Here is an 11,762-nt window from a genome sequence, read left to right on the forward strand (position 1 = left end):
GTACATTATCCATCAAGCATGCGAGTATGATAGTTTTCCAGTGCCAATTTCAAAATTCCAATCACATAGAGATTCATAGGTATTGTAACTAGAGAATTGACTAGTATAGAATGGCATAACTACTCATTTCATACTCCAGCTGCTTGGAGTATGTAATGGTTGAATGGGTGGTATATGGATGTGACTGGAAGCCTTATCTTGGTGAAACCATATCCTGTTTGCCTTATTTCCAAGAGAATTTTCTTAATTGTGTTGTGTACTGTTGCCTGGGGAATATAGGTGACCTTTGTGTTCGTGGATTCTCATCTGTTACAAGATGCCACATTTTATTTACCACATCTGGAGTACGACTTGTTACAGGTGTCTTCTTGGATGGTCCATATTCCTTTGTTTTCCAATGCCATTAAGTACAATCAGTATCACTGTCTTGAAAATCGGAAATTTCCTATTTGAACACATCTTTATGATCTGAGTGTATGAATATCTTACCTCAGAAAGGACTGTTACATACCCTTCTCAAATGCAATCAGATTTTGGTTGTATCACAATTCCTAAGAAAAGCCAAACAAAGTCAAAATGTAGCTGTTATACATGGTGTTCCATCACAACCTTATACCAGCTGTGGTTGTCATGCGGCTTCCAAATTTGCATATTCAAAATCATTTTAATATAACATACTCAACTCTGTAATTACATATAAAATATTTTGTTAAGGAAGTATACTGGAAGTTTGACTATATTCAGATATATTGGGCTGAAAGATTTAATCTTGTAGATTTTTAGTTAATGTGTAATTATTAGAATATTAAATTGTGATTTTACAAATTGAAAAGTTTTTATTAAGAAGTTTAGATATACATTTGGGCAAAGTACGTAATTTGAGAGCTGAATATAAAATTATTTTAAATTGAAGTTGTTGAAGCATTAAACGAAATGAATGAAATTACACAAATTATTTTAATTATAAGAATTAATTGGAAATTAATTTGTTTATACCTTGATGTTTATTTTATTATACAACTTTTAATGAAGGTATGGTGCTTTTACAACTCCTAAGGGGCGTGGATGCACGTATCGTCAAGTTTCCACAGCTAAGTTTTGTAACCCAGGTTTGGCTGTAAGTCTTATCTCACTTCATTGATACATTGATACAATGTAGAAATTCTAAGTGTATTTTCCCTGTCAACCATTTTGAAACATATTCAGTACACTTTATGTGAAAGTACGTATTTGTTGATTGATTAGAGTATTTCCTGTACAAAAAGAAGATTTGATCAGAGAAATTGTTCTTAAGTGAACTAGGAAGATTTTCAGTGAGGTACTATCTCTGAAAAAGTGGTGTACTAAGCAATAGTCAATAGAAATCGGTAACTGATTTATCTACTGGCAGTTTATTTTTAGCAGTTTACAAAAAAGATCACTCTTAAGTATGCACAATAATTTTTGATGTGTATCAGTGATGACGTAAAGTATTAATGTACACAGATTTTATGTGTATAAAAAGTTTCGGGCATTTTTATGAAAGTAAAAATATTTTGTATGAAGCTTACAAACTTTTTCTCTTATACATAAAATCTGTATTTTCAACCTTGTAATGATAAATTTTTTATGCAGTCATGTATTTTGTTTTTAAATAAAAAAATGTTAATTTTATTATTATTATTATGGAAGAGTATGATCGGTTGATTCAATTGAATTGATAAGTTTTTGAAATTCGTAAAACTTAAGCCGTAACTCACCACTTACAATGCCACTAGAATTGATTTAGGGTATTGTATGAAACTTTTATTTGAATCTTTCAAGTTAACTTTCTGTGGTTAAAATATCAATATGTGCAGAGGCAAAAAATGTAAGGTTACAGATCATATTGCATTACATATAATGTTTTAATTTACCTTTATCTGTTTATAGGATTTTTTTGAGATGATTGAAACAAACTTCACTGCAAACCTATTATTGTGTGTGTTCTGAAGTACAATCCTTGCTCCTCAGTGTTACTTATTACTGAATATTTAACGGTATTCCAAGTGCTCTGCTGTTGGATGCAGCCACGTCGATGACACAGGCCTGCAAATTTAAACTTCATAAAAGTTGTTTGGGTTTTAATCATGGCTTTTCCATAATTCAACTACAGCACATTTTGAAAATAATATTAATTTTTTTTCTATCACATAAGGATTTTTTACAAATCAGGAAGAAAAAAAAAATCTTACTTAGATCAAATTTTCCACAAATATAACAGAATGTGTTTGGGTCATTTACACAATCTCTTGTTGCCATAGCAACAAATAAATAATATTGAAAACAAAACATAATGTCGGAGTGCACGCACAAACAAATACTATCCAGAAATGACACATGATGCAGCCTGTTAACCGTTTATATATATTAGCAGGGTGTTTCTCATGGATTCTATAACGATCAATAAGACTCTCACGTCGCGATTCATCTACAGAAATCTATAGCCAATGGTTGTCAGCATTTTAAACATAATAAAATGTGACCCGATTTCAATGAAAATGATTCACTTATGTAAAAGTACATAATACGTTTTGTGAACAATCTCAACAAGAAGGAGAAACCTGGATATCATTTTCGGATACAGCATACAGGAATCACTGTAGAACGTGTAAAGCTTTCTAGATAATAAAACCATCACAGGCCTGTGTTATTAGCCAACTTGTGGGTGAGAGTATCCAGTTATCAACGAGTTCTTGTCCAATTTGAAGGGGTCAGTGTTTTATCTCCCATATATATTAGGGCAGCGTTTTTACTTCGTATGCTGTGAAGGAAATGTAAATGCTGCTAATTTTGTTTTGTTCTTTCATTGTTCCGCTCATTACTTCTTCAAGTCAGAATTTGGTGAATTAGGTTTTATTGGTGGCTTACTTGAATTGGCTAATTCTTCCAAATTATTTTAAGGTCAAGCATGAACGTGCGACCACACAAGAATAATACAGTGGTAAGTTGCAGTATACTCTTGTGTGGTCGCACGTTACAATAATACAGTGGTAAGTTGCAGTATACTCAGAAGGGAAATAATAGTACAGGTCAGTTTGTCATGGGGAAAAAACAGAAGGGAAATAATAGTACAGGTCAGTTTGTCATGTGGAAAAAAATTATTATGATAATGTGAAAGTTTTAATTTCCTTCTTAACTCTTAAAAAGTTTTTGTTATTTTATCATAAACATATTATTGATGGATCATTGTAAATATATGTGAATATTATATTTTAGATTTGGTTGGTGATTAGTTTGTTAATACACTACATTTAGACAAAATTTTGTATAAAAGCTAATATGAAATCTTTTTTTTTTAGTAAATTTCATGTTTCACTGTAATGTTTTTATGATTTAGTTTTGATTTTTCATGTAACATAATTTTGCTTGATATTTTAGTCAGAAAAACATAAACATAGCGTAGCTTAATTTTGGGTTTGATAAATAGTTTGTAAAAATTGAAAGGATAACACTAAGAGCCAGTTAAAAGAAAAATATCGCTGTACAGTTTTCCTGGAGTAAAAAATAAACAATGAATATAATATACTGTGGGCTGCTTGGTACATTGGTAGGACAAGCTGTGAGTATTATATCTTGTTGACACATCTATAATGTTAACACACGATTACATGAGAAAGTAAACATTACGCACTTGAAGTAGCTTACGTGAGTCAGACATTGCTCGGCTGATAATGCTTTGATAGGTATAAGTGTACAAGTTATGTGTGCTGTCTGGAAGCTTCTTTGTAATAATCGTATTATATATTTCCATGCTCTGTCTTAATGAAACGTCCGTTTCTGTCTCCTAATCCTAACATTTTCACCATGAAGAAAGATAATGCATCAAAACCGTCAGTTCTCTTCATCTTAAACTCCTTGATCAGATCCTTTATAATGTTTCTTTTATCAAGACAAAACAATTTCAGAGACCTTAACCTGTTCTCGGATGACAACCTTTCTATCCCAGGTATCATCCTAATAGTGGTCTTTGAACCCTTCCCAACAATTCAATTTTTTATTCTAAGCTAAGGAGCCCAAGACTAAACACAGTACTCCAAATGTGGTCTAACCAATGACCTATACAATGAAGTTGTGACATGTTTAGGCTTGTATTCAGTATTTCTGTAGATACAATCTAAAAATGTAGCACTTAGATGGCTGATCAACAAGAACATCAAAATGCTTTTCTTCTGTAAAAGTGTTAAGGTTATTTCCATTAAAGTTATAATTCAACTTATGATAACCCACATGTATTACCTTAAAAAAGTTGGCACTTGAAGCACTTAACAGAACTAGTTATCAGTAGGCAAAGTATGCAGTTGTAGCACTTAACAAAACTAGTTATCAGTAGGCAAAGTTGACAGTTGTAGCACTTAACAAAACTAGTTATCTGTAGGCAAAGTTGACAGTTGTAGCACTTAACAAAACTAGTTATCTGTAGGCAAAGTTGGCAGTTTTAGCACTTAACAAAACTAGTTATCAGTAGGCAAAGTTGGCAGTTGTAGCACTTAAAAAATCTAGTTATCAGCAGGCAAAGTTGGCAGTTGTAGCACTTAACAAAACTAGTTATCAGTAGGCAAAGTACTGAAACTGTACATTGGGCCCTGGAATTGTTTATATGTTGTGTCTACATAACATAGATAGTTTTAAGTATTAAGCTATTGGAGTTATACTAACTAAAAGGGGGAAAATTGAGAGCACTCGCAAGTTGTGACTGTGAAGGTTGAGAAATTTCTTAACTATTTTCTTTTGAAACCAAGAGATTAAAACGTAGATAATATAAACATTTGAGTTAAACCATATTCTGATGCTAATTTTTATTGACAAACATTAATAATAAAGCTGTTTAATTATATTTTGAATGTGTAATTACGAAACTGTGCAATGTTGTGACAGGTGATGAAGTGCCGTCACCATAGGGTTAAAAGCTGCATGCCATTTATCTGTGTAACTTGCCAAATAATTTAAATCATTTTGTAAAGCAGCAGCATTATCCTAAGAACCAGAAACACACACAACTTTAATATCACCAGCGAGTTTAAGTAGTTTATTGACTATTCCTTCATCTACGTCATTGATGTAAACTGAAAACACCGAAGGTTCTAACACTGAGGTACCCCACTTGTGACGTTAATCCAGTTTGACTGAACTCCATTTATAACCACTCTCTGCTTTCTTCCATCCAGCTACTTTTCTATATAATGAGCCAATTTATCCCCCATACATATGGAGAAAATGTTTTTAACATGCCTATTATGTGGCACATTGTCAAATGCTGTATGAAAATCCAGATACACTAAACTGACACCCTTACCTTCATCTACATAAGCAGTAACCTCTTTAAAAAATGACAAAGGATTTGTAAAGGTGAGATTTTCCCCTAGAAAAACCACATTGACTATCCAACAAAAATTTGAACTTTGTTAAATGACTTTGCAAAGCATCTTTTATCATGCTTTTAAAATTTTTTCCAAAACTTATGTAAGTCTAATAGCCCCATAAATACTGGGACAATTTTTGTCACCTTTCATGGAAAGAGGAGTAACATTAGTTAACTTCCAATCTTTTGGCATCTGCTCAACATTCAAGGTCTTGCAAAAAACAGTAGCAAGTGGCTCACATAAAATCCTTACCCTCTTCAAAAGCCTTAGGAAAATATTACCTGGCCCAAGAGCCATATCGTTCTTTAAACTTCCCAATTTTTCTTTAATTAGCTCAGAATTAATGTTCGATATTTTCATCTATCAACTGTTCAGGATGAGGAATTTTGATTAAATCTTCATTAATAAAACTTGAAGGAAAATTAGAATTTAATAACCCAGCCACTGCATTTTCATCAGATATTATAATGTCTTCCAGTATCATCCCTCAAAGGCCCTACTCCAATCCTGACATTTTGCTTACTCGTAGTGTATTTAATATAATTCTTACTGTTAATTTTTACATTTTCAGCCAACCTTTTTCCATATACTATTTTTGATTTCCTAAATTGACCAATTATTTTTCTCATAGCGGGCAGTTTAAATTTAAAGTTAATTTCTATAAGCTCCACTGTTTTTTCTCTACATTTTACAGGTATTAGTAACAACAGAACAATAATCCTTAAGACCAACGTCTGTTCAGAGAATAAACTGACTCTGGCTATAAACTTCTGATGTGCATTGCTCTTTATTTTTCACCACACCAAACAGGTTCAATTAGTCCATCTCGAAGCGTTAGTGGTGGCTTGTTACCAATTCCTAGTACCCCACCTTGCAGCAATGACTCCAGCTCTAATTATACTAGTTCTCAGATTGCGTGGACTTCTCATCAAAAAATTAAGGTAACTGTTCTGAGTTTGATATTACAATTAAAAACAAAGCTAGAAATTTAGGATAAAACATAAGCAATAACACTTATCTCTTCCATTTTTTGATCGGCTTGAAAATATATAATCTATTTAAGTTTAAAAATAAAAATCACAAAGTTTTAAAAGAATTTCAAATCTTTACTTAATTGTCTAGAATATTACTGTTTCCATGATATATGTATTGTTTTTGCAGAATATTTTGCAATATTAACAAAGTTTTTAACAATGTTTAGTTTTTGTTTCTTTAAATGTCATTTGAAGGGGCATCCTCCCCTGTTTTGTTTCTTTTATTTGTTACTTTAAGTACTATAATAGTAAGAGATTATAAGTAAAGATTCAGATTGTCAATATATTAGTGATCTTCTCATGCTAGTGAACCTGGTCTGTCATTTTAAATCATGAGAAAACATCTTTTTGGCAATTGTCATGTTTACTGTGCTTATCATAGTTGTTCCTCATTCACTCAAGTTCATTGTAAGCTTTCACCTTTAATTCTGAAATATTTTACATTTTTTATTCAGACCATTCTGTTGTTAGTCAGACTTGTTTTTGCATCTCTCCAGAGGACTTTAACACTAGGCATCCAGTTGAGGACTTGAGAACCCCTATAGTGTGTGTAATGTTCTAAAAACCTACAAAAAAGTGCTTAGTATATCCATTAGTCAAAAAAAAATGATTTTATGTTTTGTTTTTAGTATGAATCTAATTGTCATTTCTATGATGAGATCCACTTTCTAATCTGTATTTTTCTTAACAATTAAAAGTTAATGCAGTACTGTATTACTAATTCTTTTTAAATCAACAGCAGAACCTCACTGATGGCAAAGTTGTGGAAGTGACTACAAGTGGAGCAGAAAGTCCTAAACTTCCTAGAGTTCCTCCAGAAGTAATGAGAACAACTAAGGAACGTCACCAGAAGGGGCTAATGTCTCCGTGGATATATCAACTACTTTCTCAGGTGAACTTGTTTGTGGAACTAAACTTGTTTTAATTCAATGATAAACAAACTTAATAAATTATACAGATAAAACATTTGAGTATTTTAGTATAAGGTGCTTTTCAGTAGTGTCTACCTCGGGTAAAGTTTCTCAAGAAACTTGGTGTCTACCTCGGGTAATATTTCTCAAGAAACTTGGTGTCTACCTCGGGTAATATTTCTCAAGAAACTTGGTGTCTACCTCGGGTAAAGTTTCTCAAGAAACTTGGTGTCTACCTCGGGTAAAGTTTCGCAAGAAACTTGGTGTCTACCTCGGGTAAAGTTTCGCAAGAAACTTGGTGTCTACCTCGGGTAAAGTTTCGCAAGAAACTTGGTGTCTACCTCGGGTCAAGTTTCGCAAGAAACTTGGTGTCTACCTCGGGTCAAGTTTCGCAAGAAACTTGGTGTCTACCTCGGGTCAAGTTTCGCAAGAAACTTGGTGTCTACCTCGGGTCAAGTTTCGCAAGAAACTTGGTGCTACCTCGGGTCAAGTTTCGCAAGAAACTTGGTGTCTACCTCGGGTCAAGTTTCGCAAGAAACTTAGATTTTTCTGTTAGGCAGCTTTATTGTTGCATGAAGAAAAACAAATATGGTAGTTAGTTTTTATTTTCAACTTTGCTGCCTTATTAACAGCTTAACTAGCTTAAATAATTCAATATACATCTTAAGTCTACCTCATATTAAGTCATTAAGTTTGTAGACAAAACAATGCCAAATTTATTTTGGCTCTTATTTTTTTGCCATTTGATAAAAAAATTTTGTAGACACAAACTTTAAAATTAATTTTATATGTTAATTCTAATTATATTTTAATAATTTTAAATCAAAAATATTTCTCAATCAACATGTTGTCGTTTTCTAATGTTTACGTAGTGTAATTCATAAAGAAAAAGTTCATATATTCTGTTCTACACAACTGCAAAGAGTTTTGCCATTTAATAAACAGTGCTCTAAACATACTTTTAGTGTGGTGAAAAGGTAATATTATAGTAGTGCTAATAATTCACTATCTGAGCTTGTTATGTGACTCAGTATAGCAACTGCTTTGAATCAGTGTTAGATCAGTTTAGTAATGTATTATGAGGTAAGTTGGTTACAGTATCTTAGGTTTTCTTGTTTAGTGAACTGAATCAGTGTTGGTATTAGATTGGTTTAGTAGTGTATTATGAGGTAAGTTTTGTATGTTTATGCTACACAACAAGTAACTGCTACATTGTCCATGGCCAGTTCTGTTAAACACTGTCATTAGTCTAGTAGGACTTAAAGTACTTTAGAACATGATATATATATATGTAGGTGTGCAGAAGAATTTTGAAATCCAAAACACGAACATAAACATGTAGTTCAAACTACTCATAAAGAACAGACACAACATATCAGAAAAATGTATGTATGGAGTTTTGTTTGTATGAGAAAATTATGCAGTATACTATTGTGTGGTTGCACGTTACATTTAAAGATGGTATTGAGACAGAGTGTGTTGCAGCTTGGGGATACGTTTCTGAGGGGAACGGGTGGTCCTGGATTGTCGATGTGACCCACGACACACAGAACTCTATTTAGTGTCTAAATGATGATTTATAAAGAGAAGGCTTGTGTTCAAAATGTAACTTTTAGTGCTTTTTCTGGTCTTTCTCTTTTCATTTTAAGTTTCTTGTTGTTCATGTTGATGTAACTGCATTTGAAACATTTACATTATGTTTCATAATTTATTGCTACATTTACATAGTGTATGCAAAGTATTTGTACAAATAAAACCGATGCAGTTAAGAAATTATTATACTCATGTTTCGAGAGTATTAGAAAATGAACGGTTTCTGTTTTAATGACAGATCAAATTATGTCGGTCAACTTTTGAAATATTTTTATTATAAACTATTAGTAATGTATTAATATTATTAACGTGAACATAAACTGTATAAGAATGGATGTATATCCAACTTAAAATCTTTCTCTCACTGACCAGTGGATACCTTTTCAGGTGACACCTACAGAATAAGTTTAAGCAAAAAATTGATAATTTTTAAATCTGTTGCTATAATCAATATTTTAGTTAAAGTATTTTATATTTAATATTTTGTCGCTTTGTATGATTTATTTAGTATAATTCACAGAGAAAAAAAAGTTCAAACTTTCATTTCTGTACAGCTGTGAATAACCTTGCCTGTAAACAATGTATTTATATATTTTTTATAGAATTTTTATACCCATCAAATGGGATAATAGGTTTATATTTGCTAAGAAACTAATATCTCTTGAAAATATATTAACTTGTATATCTTGTTTTTCGTGTGATTTTTCTTCTCTGTTAGTGGTTTTATTACTTTTGTTGCTGCCTTTTTTTTTGTGCTGAACAGTTGCTAATGAAACTCCGAAGAAATTTTAATATATTTACATCATCGTAGAGTAAATGTAATTTATCATTTCTCAAAATGTTGGTTATACAGAGCTCCGACATGAAAACAAAGTATTCTAAGGTACGACTTTCTTTTATCAGTAATTTTTGTTTCTAAAAATATTTTAATGTTAGATTATATATGTTTCAAAACCATTGGAATTTTTCTTATGACAAGATATCAGGTAGCAAGCTTAGTTAGGTTTAGCAAATATTGTAAGGCATGACAAATATTCCGATTACTTGTATAATTTTTTTATCAAATATTATTGTTCAGTTTATCGTATTCAAACACGATTCATAAATAAAGTAACTTGTTATTAACAGAAAACAAATCATACTCATAAGATTTAAATTGGATTCAACCACAAATATTAACAAAGATCATGATACTACTACTACTGCTGCCATGAACGTACTTGGAACACAAGTCATATTTAATGAAACTGATGCATTAACACTATTAGCATTGCTAAGTACTAGTTTTTCACAGTTTTGCTTTAACTTATCAATGTTAATTTTAATCTTTTCATATATTAGGTGATCCATCATACTCCAACAATTCCTTTTCTGTGTCCACTTCCAGCAGTGCCAAATTTGCCTCTGAAACTGAAGAGATTGAGGTTAGAGAAAAATATACAGTATGCTTCTGTAACGTTTAAAAATAAATATGCTTTTATTTGACATTGAAATATTTAATTACTAATCCTTCTATTGAATGGATATTCAGTATTCAATCATGCCAGTATGAATACTGTTCTTTCTTTAAAAAACTTTTTCCCTGTTACTTTTTTCACAAATAATATTCACTCTTTTACTTCATCCTGCTACTTGTCTTTACTACAACAAGTGTTAATGGTTTCTTCAGTGTGAAATGTGTAAAATTACCATGATTTAATTATATAAAACAAAACAGATCTCGAAGCAGTGGTGAACATTTAAAAAATTGCATAATAATGGCACTGTGGTAACATTATGATTCCTTAAATGTTTATACACTTGTAATTTTATTAATTTATGTATTTTTCCTTCAGATTTTGCTGTGTTTATATCTTTAGTCTTAAACCTTGGTTTCTAATTAGCTGTCTAGTTTGAGTGCTTATCATCAAGCCACTGGTCAATACGAGTCAGATAGTGCCTCCCACATAACAGCAGATCCTTCCAGCCAAAGCACGGGAGCATCTTCTAACAGCAGTGTACCATCTGCACTCAGTTGTGGTAAAAATGGTAACCACCAAGAACAGAAGGGAAATAATAGTACAGGTCAGTTTGTCATGGGAAAAAAACAGAAGGGAAATAATAGTACAGGTCAGTTTGTCATGGAAAAAAACAGAAGGGAAATAATAGTACAGGTCAGTTTGTCATGGGGAAAAAACAGAAGGGAAATAATAGTACAGGTCAGTTTGTCATGGGGAAAAAACAGAAGGGAAATAATAGTACAGGTCAGTTTGTCATGGGGAAAAAAACCAACAGATTTAATCATAATGGAAAACTATCATTCTCAACTGCCAACTGACTGATACTCAGGCAAAATGTTCAATTCCAGGACCACCCGTTCTCCTCAGAAACTTATCCCCAAGCTGCAACACACTATGTCTCAATACCATCTTTAAATCAACAGATTAAATCATAATGGAAAACTATCATTCTCAACTGCCAACTGACTGATACTCAGGCAAAATGTTCAATTACTTTAAAGATAACATAAATATAAGTTAATTTTTTGAAAGTACAAAAAGATTGTGTTTTAATATAGTATAGAAAACTTAAACAACATAAAAAAGTAGACACTATATATAAACTAAAAACATTCTTAGTAGAAGATACCTTTTGAAACGTGGGTCTGTTTAGATTGCCTTTGTTCAGAAGCAAGCTGACATCTGTCTACTCTGTAACATCCCCGTTCTTCCTTGTAACCTGGAATAAAATGGGCGATGATCATAACTACACGTACTGTAATGGGCGATGATCATAACTACACGTACTGTAATGGGCGATGATCATAACTATACGTACTGTAATGAGCGATGATCATAACTACA

At 32.0% G+C, this 11,762-nt stretch overlaps 2 protein-coding genes and 1 long non-coding RNA gene across 3 annotated transcripts in view; all 3 read left to right on the forward strand.

Annotated features, from left to right (window-relative positions):
- Window positions 1-1,540, forward strand: part of LOC106472270 (constitutive coactivator of PPAR-gamma-like protein 1) — a 28,185-nt gene extending 26,645 nt beyond the window's left edge. Inside the window, exon 13 of the mRNA XM_013932896.2 lies at window positions 1,033-1,540. Coding sequence (XP_013788350.2) covers window positions 1,033-1,141 — 109 coding nt within the window. The 3' untranslated portion in view covers window positions 1,142-1,540. The remainder of the gene's footprint in view (window positions 1-1,032) is intronic.
- A 1,521-nt stretch (window positions 1,541-3,061) lies between these two features.
- Window positions 3,062-7,340, forward strand: LOC111089087. Its single transcript, XM_022400867.1, has 3 exons — window positions 3,062-3,095; window positions 6,192-6,322; window positions 7,155-7,340. The coding sequence occupies exons 1-3, from the start codon at window positions 3,062-3,064 to the stop codon at window positions 7,338-7,340; spliced, it is 351 nt and encodes a 116-aa protein (XP_022256575.1).
- A 2,907-nt stretch (window positions 7,341-10,247) lies between these two features.
- Window positions 10,248-11,762, forward strand: part of LOC111089088 — a 10,187-nt gene continuing 8,672 nt past the window's right edge. Inside the window, exons 1-2 of the long non-coding RNA XR_002613431.1 lie at window positions 10,248-10,343; window positions 10,803-10,987. This is a non-coding gene — a long non-coding RNA (uncharacterized LOC111089088). The remainder of the gene's footprint in view (window positions 10,344-10,802; window positions 10,988-11,762) is intronic.

Source organism: Limulus polyphemus, unplaced genomic scaffold (genome assembly GCF_000517525.1).
Source record: "Limulus polyphemus unplaced genomic scaffold, Limulus_polyphemus-2.1.2 Scaffold5205, whole genome shotgun sequence".
Taxonomy (NCBI): domain Eukaryota; kingdom Metazoa; phylum Arthropoda; class Merostomata; order Xiphosura; family Limulidae; genus Limulus; species Limulus polyphemus.